Source organism: Tachyglossus aculeatus, chromosome 22 (assembly GCF_015852505.1).
Source record: "Tachyglossus aculeatus isolate mTacAcu1 chromosome 22, mTacAcu1.pri, whole genome shotgun sequence".
Lineage (NCBI taxonomy): Eukaryota > Metazoa > Chordata > Mammalia > Monotremata > Tachyglossidae > Tachyglossus > Tachyglossus aculeatus.
The window spans coordinates 59242996-59256387 of NC_052087.1; the positions used below are offsets into that span (position 1 = coordinate 59242996).

At 54.1% G+C, this 13392-nt stretch overlaps 1 protein-coding gene across 2 annotated transcripts; it reads left to right on the forward strand.

Moving 5' to 3' along the window:
• Positions 1 to 2698: 2698 nt before the first annotated feature.
• Positions 2699 to 13392, forward strand: NDUFS8 (NADH:ubiquinone oxidoreductase core subunit S8). Of its 2 annotated transcripts, none has more exons than XM_038764382.1 (7): positions 2699 to 2752; positions 11466 to 11519; positions 11621 to 11683; positions 12051 to 12140; positions 12710 to 12882; positions 12961 to 13089; positions 13182 to 13392. In XM_038764382.1, the coding sequence occupies exons 2-7, from the start codon at positions 11480 to 11482 to the stop codon at positions 13311 to 13313; spliced, it is 627 nt and encodes a 208-aa protein (XP_038620310.1). In that variant the 5' UTR covers positions 2699 to 2752; positions 11466 to 11479; the 3' UTR covers positions 13314 to 13392. The 2 variants fall into 2 exon arrangements, with proteins under 2 accessions (XP_038620310.1, XP_038620311.1); XM_038764383.1 differs by lacking the exon at positions 2699 to 2752 and adding an exon at positions 9198 to 9262.

The following is a 13392-nucleotide window of genomic DNA, read 5'->3' on the forward strand; positions in this document are numbered from 1 at the left end:
GGGAAGGCCTCCTGGAGGAGGTGAGCTCTCAGTAGGGCTTTGAAGGGAGGAAGAGAGCTAGCTTGGCGGATGGGCAGAGGGATTGGGGGCATTCCGGGCCCGGGGGAGGACGTGGGCCGCGGGTCGATGGCGGGACGGGCGAGAACGAGGCCTAACGGGGAGGAGATTAGCGGTGGCAGAGGAGCGGAGGGTGTGGCGTGGCCTGGAGAAGGACAGAAGGGAGGTGAGGGAGGAGAGGGCGAGGGGATGGACAGCCTGGAAGCCCAGGGTGAGGAGTTTTTGCCTGATGCGTAGGTTGATTGGTAGCCACTGGAGATTTCTGAGGAGAGGAGTAACATGCCCAGAGCGTTTCTGGACAAAGACAATCCGGGCAGCGGCATGAAATATGGATTGAAGTGGGGAGAGACACGAGGATGGGAGATCAGAGAGGAGGCTCTCCAGCACTTAGAACAGTGCTTTGCACATAGTAAGCACTTTACAAATACCATCATTATAATTAGTATTAATCCCCATTCTACAGATGCGGTGACTGAGGCTCAGGGAATAATAGTAATAATAACGATAAGCGCTCAAAGTTTTAATCCCCATTTTACAGATGAGGTCACTGAGGCCCAGAGAAGTGAAGTGACTTGCCCAAAGTCACACGGCTGACAGTTGGCGGAGCCGGGATTTGAACCCATAACCTCTGACTCCAAAGCCCGGGCTCTTTCCACTGAGCCACGCTGCTTCTCAAGCTGTTTTTCATTCATTCAATCGTATTTATTGAGCGCTTACTGTGTGCAGAGCACTGTACTAAGCACTTGGGAAGTCCAAGTTGGCAACATGTAGAGACGGTCCCTACCCAACAGCGGGCTCACAGTCTAGACGGGGGAGACAGAGAACAAAACAAAACATATTAACAAAATAAAATAAATAGAATAAATATGTACAAATAAAATAGAGTAATAAATACGTACAAACATATATACATATATACAGGTGCTGTGGGGAGGGGAAGGAGGTAAGGTGGGGGAATAGTCATTCATTCATTCATTCAATCGTATTTATTGAGCACTTACCGTGTGCAGAGCACTGTACTAAGCGCTTGGGAAGTACAAGTTGGCAACATCCAGAGACAGTCCCTACCCAACAACCGGCTCACGGTCTAGACTGTGACTGCCCCCCTCATTGGTTCATTCATTCATTCATTCATAGAGAAGCAGCGTGGCTCGGTGGAAAGAGCCCGGGCTTTGGAGTCATTCATTCATTCAATCGTATTTATTGAGCGCTTATTGTGTGCAGAGCACTGTACTAAGCGTTTGGGAAGTACAAGTCGGCAACATCTAGAGACGGTCCCTACCCAACAGCGGGCTCACAGTCTAGACGGGGAAGACAGAGAACAAAACAAGTTAACAAAATAAAATAGAATAAATATGTACAAATAAAATAGAGTAATAAATACGTGCAAACATATATACATATATACAGGTGCTGTGGGGAGGGGAAGGAGGTAAGGTGGGGGGGATGGGGAGGAGGGGGAGAGGCAAGCGCTTAACAAATACCATTATTATTATAAGGGACAGGGACTGTGAGCCCGCTGTTGGGTAGGGACCCTCTATGTTGCCAACTTGTACTTCCCAAGCGCTTAGTACAGTGCTCTGCACACAGTAAGCGCTCAATACTATTGAATGATCATTCATTCATTCACTTATGAATGAAATGACTGTGTCCAACACGATTTGCTTCTATTCACTCCAGCGCTTAGTACAGTGCCTTTCACATAGTAAGTGCGTATCAAATGCCATTATTATTATTACTATAATAAAGTCAGTGACTGGCTCGGGCACCCCCTCGGGGAGTAATTTACTTCTAGACTGTGAGCCCGCTGTTGGGTAAGGACCTTCTCTAGATGTTGCCAACTTGTACTTCCCAAGCGCTTAGCACAGTGCTCTGCACACAGTAAGCGCTCAATAAATATGAATGAATGAACAGCACCAGTCTCCAAACCCCCCGAATGAATGAATGAATGAATGAATGAATAAATAAATGAATGAATGAGCAACAGACTCTGCGCCCTCCTCTTGCAGCAATCGACGCTTTTATAGTAGTCCGGAGGCGGCCGTTCTCACGTGACCCGGACGTGCCCGCCCATTGGTCGCGCACTCTTGCGGTCCGCCAGAGCGCCACACTGATTGGTCGTCGCCCATCTACCTCCTGGCCAATTACAGTGTGGGGGAAAGCCACGGGCCTCGCCTTAGCCAATCGCAGTGGGCCGGGTTTCCGGCAGCCAATGAGGGAGGGGGGGTGGAAGGCGGGGCCGGGCGCCACACTGATTGGTCGTCGCCGATCTACCTCCTGGCCAATTACAGTGCGGGGGGCCTCGCCTTAGCCAATCGCAGTGGGCCGGGTTTCCGGCAGCCAATGAGGGAGGCGGGCGGAAGGCGGGCCGGGCGCCACACTGATTGGTCGTCTCCGATCTACCTCCTGGCCAATTACAGTGCGGGGGGGCCTCACCTTAGCCAATCGTAGTTGGCCGGGTTTCCGGCAGCCAATGAGGGAGGAGGGCGGACGGCGGGGCCGGGCGCCACACTGATTGGTCGTCGCCGATCTACCTCCTGGCCAATTACAGTGCGGGGGGGCCTCGCCTTAGCCAATCGTAGTGGGCCGGTTTTCCGGCAGCCAATGAGAGAGGGGGGGTGGAAGGCGGGGCCGGGAGCCGGCGGTGGCGGCGGCCTCGGCGTGGCGAGTGTCCCCGGCCTGGTGGCCGCTGGCGGTGGGTCCGCGGGGCCGGTGGGGGGGGGGAGGGGAGGACCGGACCGGATCGAACCGGATGGAACCGGATCGGGCCGGAGCGGGCCGGAGGGGAGCCGGGCCTGGGCCTCGCGCCGTCCCCCCGGCGAAGGCCCGGCCCCGCCCCCGGTGTCCTTCAGGCAGGGGTCCGGGGTCATCTCCTCACTGCGCCTGCGCCTGCCGCGGGACGCCCCTAACGAGGGGGGGCGGGGGCCTCTCCCGGGGGTGGGCTACGGCCCGGGGGGGGGGGGAGGTCAAGGGTCACCGGCCTCAGGTGGGCTACGGCCCTGGGGGGTCAGGGAGGGGTCACCGGCCTCAGGTGGGCTACGGCCCTGGGGGGTCAGGGGTCACCGGCCTCAGGTGGGCTATGGCCCGGGAGGGGGGTCAGGGGTCACCGGCCTGAGGTGAGCTATGGCCCGGGAGGGGGGTCAGGGGTCACCGGCCTCTGGTGGGCTACGGCCCTGGGGGGTCAGGGGTCACCGGCCTGAGGTGGGCTACGGCCCTGGGGGGGGTCAGGGGTCACCGGCCTGAGATGGGCTATGTCCCGGGAGGGTCAGGGGTCATCAATCTCCGGTGGGCTACGGCCCTGGGGGGGTCAGGGGTCACCGGCCTCAGGTGGGCTACGGCCCTGGGAGGGGTCAGGGGTCATCGGCCTCCGGTGGGCTAGGAGGGCGGGTCGGGGGTCACCGTCTTGAGGTGAGCTATGGCCCGGGAGGGGGGTCAGGGGTCACCGGCCTCCGGTGGGCTACGGCCCTGGGGGGGTCAGGGGTCACCGGCCTCAGGTGAGCTATGGCCCGGGAGGGGGGTCAGGGGTCACCGGCCTCTGGTGGGCTACGGCCCTGGGGGGTCAGGGGTCACCGGCCTCAGGTGGGCTACGGCCCTTGGGGGTCAGGGGTCACCGGCTTCAGGTGGGCTACGGCCCTTGGGGGGTCAGGGGTCACCGACTTCAGGTGGGCTACGGCCCTGGGGGGGGTCAGGGGTCATCGCTCTGCGGTGGGCTATGAGGGCGGGTCGGGGGTCACCGGCCTCAGGTGAGCTATGGCCCGGGAGGGGGGTCAGGGGTCACCGGCCTCCGGTGGGCTACGGCCCGGGAGGGTCAGGGGTCACCGTCTTGAGGTGAGCTATGGCCCGGGAGGGGGGTCAGGGGTCACCGGCCTCAGGTGGGCTAGGGTCCGGGAGGGTCAGGGGTCACCGGCCTGAGGTGGGCTACGGCCCGGGAGGGTCAGGGGTCATCGGCCTCAGGTGGGCTACGGCCCTCGGGGGTCAGGGGTCACGCCTGAGGTGGGCTATGATCAGGGGTTCAGGGGTCACACCTGAGGTAGGCTATGGGGGCAGGTCAGGGGTCACCGGCCTCAGGTGGACTACAGCCCGGGGGGGCGGGGGGAATCAGGGGTTCCCGGCCTCTGGTGGGCTATGGCCCTGGGTTCTGGTGTGACTGTGATTGGCACCAGGCAGGGAAGGGGGTTTGAGGGCTTGAATAATAATAATAATAATGATGGCATTCATTAATCGCTTACTATGTGCCAAGCACTGTTCTAAGCACCCCAAGGATACAAGGTAATCAGGTTGTCCCACATGGGGCTCACAGTCTTCATCCCCATTTCCCAGATGAGGGAACTGAGGCACGGAGGAGTCAAGTGACTTGCCCAAAGTCACGCAGCCGACAAGTGGCAGAGCCGGGATTAGAACCCATGATCTCCAACTCCCAAGCCCGTGCTCTTTCCACCGAGCCACGCTGCTTCTCCGAAATGTTTCCGCCCGGTTTCAAACCGGGGACCTTTCGTATCTTGGACGAACGGGATAAGCACTACACTAGGGACCTGGATTTTCTTGGAGGGCCGAGCAGGGGGCCGGAGCAGCTAGTCTTCCAGAGCCTGGAATGCCCTCCCTCTGCCCATCCGCCAAGCTAGCTCTCTTCCTCCCTTCAAGGCCCTGCTGAGAGCTCACCTCCTCCAGGAGGCCTTCCCAGACTGAGCCCCTTCCTTCCTCTCCCCCTCGTCCCCCTCTCCATCCCCCCCATCTTACCTCCTTCCCTTCCCCACAGCGCCTGTATATATGTATATATGTTTGTACATATTTATTACTCTATTTATTTTACTTGTACATATCTATTCTATTTATTTTATTTTGTTAGTATGTTTGGTTTTGGTTTTTTTTGTCTCTGTCTCCCCCTTTTAGACTGTGAGCCCAATGTTGGGTAGGGACTGTCTCTATATGTTGCCAATTTGGACTTCCCAAGCGCTTAGTACAGTGCTCTGCACATAGTAAGCGCTCAATAAATATGATTGATTGATTGATTGGTCTGTGGCAGGGGAGGGGAGGGGGAGACACTGCTGGGGATTTCCCTTCCTAACACGAGGCCTTGCCTAGTGCCACTCTGTCCACCCAGGACGCTCCCCCCACTCCCAGAATCTCCTCCTCCTCCTCCTCATCAATCATATTTATTGAGCGCTTACCGTGTGCAGAGCACTGTACTAAGCGCTTGGGAAGTACAAGTTGTTAACATATAGAGACAGTCCCTACCCAACAGTGGGCTCACAGTCTAAAAGATCCTCCTGCATGGATCATCCCAGGCTCCCTAGATTCTCCCCACGCGACTCATCCGACACCCCTGACCCTCCCTCTCTCCATCCCTGACTCTTCCCCTGGTGACCCAGCTCGGTTTTTTATAATGGCCTTTGTTAAGCGCTTACTATGTGCAAAGCACCGTTCTACGCGCTGGGGAGTTTACAAGGTAATCAGGTTGTCCCACGGGGGGCTCCCAGTCTTCATCCCCATTTTCCAGATGAGGGAACTGAGGCCCAGAGAAGTGAAGTGACTTCATCATCATCAATCATATTTATTGAGCGCTTACTATCATCATCATCATCGTATTTATTGAGCGCTTACTATGTGCAGAGCACTGTACTAAGCGCTTGGGAAGTACAAATTGGCAACATCTAGAGACAGTCCCTACCCAACAGTGGGCTCACAGTCTAAAAGGGGGAGGCAGAGAACAAAACCAAACATACTAACAAAATAAAATAAATAGAATAGCTATGTACAAGTAAAATAAATAGAGTAATATTGCCAAAGTGACTTGCCCAAAGTCACACAGCTGACAAACAGCGGAGCCAGGATTTGAACCCATGACCTCCGACTCCAAAGCCCGGGCTCTTTCCACTGAGCCACGCTGCTTCTCTAATTTCATTCATCCAACACCCCCGACTCTCCCCTCTCCATCCCCGACTCTCCCTCCGTGACCCAAAATGGACCATCCAACTCCCCTCACTCTCTCCTCTCCATCCCTGACTCTCCCCCCAGTAACCCAGCATGGACCACCCATCACCTAAATAAATACGATTGATAAATAAATATGATTGATGATGGTTGATGATGATGATGACCTGTGACTGTTCCCCTCTCCATCCCCGATTCTCCCCACCATGGTCCAGTGCTATGGGCTGTCCTAGGGCCTGAAAATCAGCCAGGCGAAGCGTGAAGCCTGTGGGAGGGTGGTGGGCCCTGAGGAACTGCATCATCATCATCATCATCAATCGTATTTATTGAGTGCTTACTATGTGCAGAGCACTGTACTAAGCGCTTGGGAAGTCCAAGTTGGCAACACATAGAGACAGTTCCTACCCAACAGTGGGCTCACAGTCTAAAAGGGGGAGACAGAGAACAAAACCAAACATACCAACAAAATAAAATACATAGAATAGATATTCACAAGTAAAATAAATAGAGTAATAAATATGTACAAACATATATCCATATATACAGGTGCTGTGGGGAAGGGAAGGAGGCAAGATGGGGGGGAAGGAGAGGCCCCAGAGCTGTGCAGCCAGACTCTCAGGAGCTGATCGCTCCATCTCCCAACTTATAATAATAATAATGGCATTTATTAAGCGCTTACTATGTGCAAAGCACTGTTCTAAGCGCTGGGGAGGTTACAAGGTGATCAGGTTGTCCCCCGGGGGGCTCACAGTCTTAATCACAGTCAAGACCCTACTGTGAGCTCACCTCCTCCAGGAGGCCTTCCCAGACTGAGCCCCCTCCTTCCTCTCCCTCTCCATCCCCCCCACCTTACCTCCTTCCCTTCCCCACAGCACCTATATATATGTATATGTTTGTACGTATTTATTACTCTATTTTACTTGTACATATCTATTCTATTTAATTTTGTTAGTACGTTTGGTTTTGTTCTCTGTCTCCCCCTTTTAGACTGTGAGCCCACTGTTGGGTAGGGACTGTCTCTAGATGTTGCCAACTTGGACTTCCCAAGCGCTTAGTCCAGTGCTCTGCACACAGTAAGCGTTCAATAAATACGACTGATTGATTGATTATTTTGTTAATATGTTTTGTTTTGTTCTCTGTCTCCCCCTTCTAGACTGTGAGCCCACTGTTGGGTAGGGACCGTCTCTATATGTTGCCAACTTGTACTTCCCAAGCGCTTAGTCCAGTGCACACAGTAAGCGCTCAATAAATACGATTGATTGATTAATCCCCATTTTACAGGTGAGGTAACTGAGGCCCAGGGAAGTGAAGCAACTTGCCCAAAGTTACACAGCTGACAATGGGCGGCGCCGGCATTTGAACCCATGACCTCTGACTCCAAAGCCCGGGCTCTTTCCACTGAGCCACGCTGCTTCTCTAACTAATACAGGGACCTCGACTCCATTTCCCGCGCTGTGCCCCTCAGTCAGTCGATCCATGGTATTCATGGAGTGCTTTCTAAGTGCAAAACACTGCACTAAGTGCTTGGGAAAATTGCAGTAGAGTTGGTAATAATAATGGCATTTATTAAGCGCTTAAGTGCTGGAGTGGTTGTAAGGTGACCAGGTTGTCCCACGGGGGGTTCACAGTCTTGATCCCCATTTTCCAGATGAGGTGACTGAGGCACAGAGAAGTTAAGTGACTTGCCCAAAGTCACACAGCTGACAATTGGCGGAGCCGGAATTTGAACCCGTGACCTCTGACTCCAAAGCCCACTATGTTACATAAGTGTTGTGTGGCTGGGAGGGGGGGGAATGGAAAAACAGGAGCAAGTCAGGGTGATGCCGAAGGGAAAAGAAGAAAAGGAAAAGCGCTCGGTCAGGGAAGGCCTCTTGGAAGAGATGCGCCTTCAATAAGGATTTGAAGCGGGGCAGAGGAATTGTCCGTTGCATATGAAGAGGGAGGGAGTTCCAGGCCCGAGGCAGGACGTGGGCAATAATAATAATAATAATTTTGGTATTTGTTAAGCGCTTACTATGTGCCAAGCACTGGGGGAGATACATGGTGATCAGGTTGTCCCACGGGGGGCTCACAGTCTTCATCCCGATTTTACAGATGAGGTGACTGAGGCCCAGAGAAGTGAAGTGACTTCATCATCATCATCAATCGTATTTATTGAGCGCTTACTATGTGCAGAGCACTGTACTAAGCGCTTGGGAAGTACAAATTGGCAACATCTAGAGACAGTCCCTACCCAACAGTGGGCTCACAGTCTAAAAGGGGGACTTGCCCAAAGTCACTCAGCTGACAAGTGGCGGAGCAGGGATTAGAACCCACGACCTCTGACTCTCATTCATTCATTCATTCAATCGTATTTATTGAGCGCTTACTGGGTACAGACCACTGTACTAAGCGCTTGGGAAGTTCAAGTTGACTGTCCCGCCCGCGCTCTTGCCACTGAGCCACACTGCTTCTCTAGAGGTCAAGGGGTGAGATGGGCGAAGGCAGAGCGGGGAGGGTGGGTAGGTGAAATGAGTTGGGAATAGTTGGGAATAGTTTTTTGGAGGAGATGTGGTTTTAGGACGGCTCTGAAGGCGGGGAGGGTAGCCACCTGTCGGATATATGAAGCAAATTTATTTATTTATTTATTTTACTCATTTATTTATTTTATTTATTTATTTTACTTATTTATTTTATTTATTTATTTTACTTATTTATTTATTTTATCTATTTACTTATTTATTTTATTTATTTATTTATTTATTTATTTATTTTGCTTGTACATATCTATTCTATTTTGTTAGTATGTTTGGTTTTGTTCTCTGTCTCCCCCTTTTAGACTGTGAGCCCACTGTTGGGTAGGGACTGTCTCTAGATGTTGCCAACTTGGACTTCCCAAGCGCTTAGTCCAGTGCTCTGCACACAGTAAGCGCTCAATAAATACGATTGATTGATTGATTGAAGCAGCGTGGCTCAGTGGAAAGAGCCCGGGCTTTGGAGTCAGAGGTCATGGCTTCAAATCCCGGCTCCGCCAACTGTCAGCTGGGTGACTCTGGGCAAGTCACGTCACTTCTCTGGGCCTCAGTGACCTCATCTGTCAAATGGGGATGAAGACTGTGAGCCCCCTGTGGGACAACCTGAACACCTTGTAACCTCCCCAGCGCTTAGAACAGTGCTTTGCACATAGTAAGCGCTTAATAAATGCCATCATTATTATTATTAGGAAGGGAGAGGCGTTCCAGGCCCAGGGACGGCGTGGTCGAGGGTTCGGCGGCAGCGAGACAGTGAGCTGGAGGTGTATATATGTTTGTACATATTTATTACTCTATTTATTTATTTTACTTGTACATATCTATTCTATTTATTTTATTTAGTTAGTATGTTTGGTTTTGTTCTCTGTCTCCCTCTTTTAGACTGTGAGCCCACTGTTGGGTAGGGACCGTCTCTCTATGTTGCCAACTTGGACTTCCGAAGCGCTTAGTCCAGTGCTCTGCACACAGTAAGCGCTCAATAAATACGATTGATTGATTGATTGATTGAGGGCCGGCGCGGGAGATGAGCCGGGTGAGGTGGGGGTCGGCGGACGAGCTGATTGAGACCCTCAAAGCGCAGGGTGAGGGGGTTCTGGCCCCTGCGGTGCCCGCTGCCCCCGCCGCCCACCCTGGGCTCCCACCAGCCCCTTGCAGGCTGATTGCCCACAGCTCTCCCTCTTCAAATTCTCCTGAATTTGAATAATTATCTGAATAATAATAATTATCTGAATAATAATCTGAATAATTAATTATTAATAATAATTACGGTATTTGCTAGGCACTCACTGTGTGCCTTAGCACTGTTCTAAAATGAGGACGAAGACTGTGAGCCCCAAGTGGGACAATCCGATAACCTTGTATCTAACCCAGCGCTTAGAACAGTGCTCAGCACATAGTAAGCACTTATCAAAAACCATCGGTATTATTATGTAAGGTAATCAGGTTGGACGCAGTCCCTGCTCCACCTGGGGCTCACAGGCTTGATCCCCATTTTACAGGTGAGGGAGCTGAGGCCCAGAGAAGTGAAGTGACTTAGCTCCCACAGCAGACAAGTGGTAGAGCCAGGATTAGAACCCACATCATCGTCATCAATCGTATTTATTGAGTGCTTACTATGTGCAGAGCACTGTACTAAGCGCTTGCTTAGTACATCCTTAGTTGGCTTGCTAACCCACATCCTCTGACTGCCTGAGGAGTTTTAATAATAATAATAATGGCATTTATTAAGCACTTACTATGTGCAAAGCACTGTTCTAAGCGCTGGGGAGGTTACAAGGTGATCAGGTTGTCCCACGGGGGGCTCACAGTCTTAATCCCCATTTTACAGATGGGGGAACTGAGGCACAGACAAGTTAAATGACTTGCCCAAAGTCACACAGCAGACAATTGGCAGAGCCTGCATTTGAACCCGTGACCTCTGACTCCAGAGCCCGGGCTCTTTCCACTGAGCCACGCTGCTTCTCATGAGTTTTGAGGGCAGGGATTGTGCCTAATTCTGTTGCATTCTCCCAAGCGCTTCGAATCATGCCCTCCACACAGTAGGTGCTCAACAAATCAATCAATCGATCGATCGTATTGATTGAGCGCTTACTGTGTGCACAGCACTGTACTAAGCGCTTGGGAAGTCCAAGTTGGCAACATAGAGAGACGGTCCCTACCCAACAGTGGGCTCACAGTCTAGAAGGGGGAGACAGAGAACAAAACAAAACATATTAACAAAATAAAATAAATAGAATAGACATGTACAAGTAAAATAAATAAATAGAGCAATAAATATGTACAGCTATATATACAGGTGCTGTGGGGAAGGGAAGGAGGTAAGGCCGAGGGGAAGGAGGAACAAATACTGTTGATTGATGATTGATTGATGATTGACCCCTTTGTGATCTTTGTGACCCCTCTGAGAAGCAGCGTGGCTCAGCGGGAAAAAGCCCGGGCTTTGGAGTCAGAGGTCACGGGTTCAAATCCCGGCTCTGCCCATTGTCAGCTGTGAGGCTGTGGGCAAGTCGCTTAACTTCTCTGTGCCTCGCTTCCCTCATCCGTAAGATGGGGATTAAGATTGTGAGCCCCCCGTGGGACAACCTAATCAATCAATCGTATTTATCGAGCGCTTACTTTGTGCAGAGCGCTGTACTAAGCGCTTGGGAAGTCCAAGTTGGCAACATATAGAGACCGTCCCTACCCAAGTGGGCTCACAGTCTAAAAGAACTGATGGCCTTGTAACCTCCACAGCGCTTAGAACGAGTGCTTTGCACATAGTGAGCGCTTAATAAATGCCGTCAAAAAATAAAATAAACTCCGGGGACCAGCCCCATGTCTCCGAAACCCCTGAGACCCAACTTGTCTGATGCAGGATGTCCCCCCACGTCCCCCCGGTTCTCCCCAGTGCTTCCGCCCGGTAAAGCCTGACGGAGGCGGCTGCTCACGCCACCCCGTCTGCCCCCCGACTTTTTCCTCTGCCCACAGGTGTCCTTCCCACCATGGCTTTGGCCCGCGCCTTCGCCCACGTTGCCCGGACAGGTAGGACGGGAGTCCAGGGGAGCGGGGAAGGGGCCGCCGACCCTCGACGTCCCCCTCCCTCCCCGCTTCCCCGTTGCCTCCTTGTGTTCCTCCCTCCGCAGGGCTCCCTGCCAGCCGCGGCCTGGCCCCGGGTATCCACAGCAGCGCCCCGGCTGCCTCTTACAGTGAGTCTGGGGCTGGGGGGCGAGGGGGCGAGCCGGGGGAAGGGCTTCCATTTCGGCTGGGAGAGGGCATCCGTCCCGCTTAATAATAATAATGATGGCATTTATTAAGCGCCTACTACGTGCGAAGCACTGTTCTGGGCGCTGGGGAGGTTACAGGGTGATCAGTTTGTCCCACCGTGGGGGCTCACAGTCTTCATCCCCATTTTCCAGTTGAGGTAACTGAGGCCCAGAGAAGTGACTTGCCCACAGTCACCCAGCTGACAGTTGGCGGAGCTGGGATTTGAACCCGCGACCTCCGACTGCAAAGCCGGGGCTCTTTCCCCTTCTCCCGGGAGCCCCGGCCCTGAGAGCCGTCTCTCTCTTCCAGAGTACGTGAACCTCAAGGAGCCGGAGATGGACTGGAGGTCCGTGACCGACCGGGCGGCCCAGACGCTGCTCTGGACTGAGCTGTTCCGAGGTGGGCGGGTGTGGCCCTGGCTGGGGGGAGAGGGGATGACCACCGGCTTGCGCCCACGCCCCCCTCTCCCAGAGCCCGGGCACGCGGGAGTCCACAGCCAATTTGTACTTCCCGAGCGCTTAGTACAGTGCTCTGCACATAGTAAGTGCTCGGTAAATACGATTGATGATGATGATGATGACTGGGGGGATTGGGGCTGACAGGCGGGTACACACAGGCCCACATGCAGGAGTCCCCAGTGCCAGCTGGCCGCGGAGAGGATTTGAGGGGGGCGTTCGTTTGCAGGCTGAGGTGTGGGCTGGCGGAGCGGGGACCGATGGAAATCCATTCATTCATTTTTAGACTGCGAGCCCAATGTTGGGTAGGGACTGTCTCTATATGTTGCCAATTTGTACTTCCCAAGCGTTTAGTACAGTGCTCTGCACATAGTAAGCGCTCAGTAAATATGATTGATTCGCTCAGTCGTATTTATCGAGAGCTATGTGCGGAGCACTGTCCCGAGCGCTTGTATGCGCGAACACGCGTGCACGGGTGTGGGAATCCCCCCTCCGAGCCACCTGTGCCCCCAGGCCTGGGCATGACTCTCAGCTACCTGTTCCGGGAACCCGCCACCATCAACTACCCGTTCGAGAAGGGGCCCCTGAGCCCGCGCTTCCGCGGGGAGCACGCCCTGCGCCGCTACCCCTCCGGCGAGGAGCGCTGCATCGCCTGCAAGCTCTGCGAGGCCGTCTGTCCCGCCCAGGTGAGGGGCCGGGGGGCTGGGAGGGGGCGGGCGAGCCGGCGGCGCGGACTCACACGCCCCCGCACCCCCCGGCCCCAGGCCATCACCATCGAAGCCGAGCCGCGGGCGGACGGCAGCCGGCGGACCACGCGCTACGACATCGACATGACCAAGTGCATCTACTGCGGCTTCTGCCAGGAGGCCTGTCCCGTGGACGCCATCGTGGAGGTGCCGGGGCGGGGCGGGGGGGGGCGGGGGGCCGCCGCAGGCACGGGGAGGGCCGGGGAGCCATCGCCACGCTCTCCCCCCCTCCCCGGCAGGGCCCCAACTTTGAGTTCTCCACGGAGACGCACGAGGAGTTGCTGTACAACAAGGAGAAGCTGCTCAACAACGGCGACAAGTGGGAGGCGGAGATCGCGGCCAACATCCAGGCCGACTTCCTGTACCGCTGAGGCCTCCCACCCCCAATAAAGAGCCACCCCGGCCCCCCGCCGCACCACCTGGCTGGGACCGGGCCTCGGTTTGACCTTG

Coding starts and splice junctions, on each gene's coding strand:
- NDUFS8 (XM_038764382.1), top strand. CDS start 11,480: ATGGCTTTGGCCCGCGCCTTCGCCCACGTTGCCCGGACAG. Junction 11,520..11,620: donor CGCCCACGTTGCCCGGACAG/GTAGGACGGGAG, acceptor CTCCCTCCGCAG/GGCTCCCTGCCAGCCGCGGC. Junction 11,684..12,050: donor CGCCCCGGCTGCCTCTTACA/GTGAGTCTGGGG, acceptor TCTCTCTTCCAG/AGTACGTGAACCTCAAGGAG.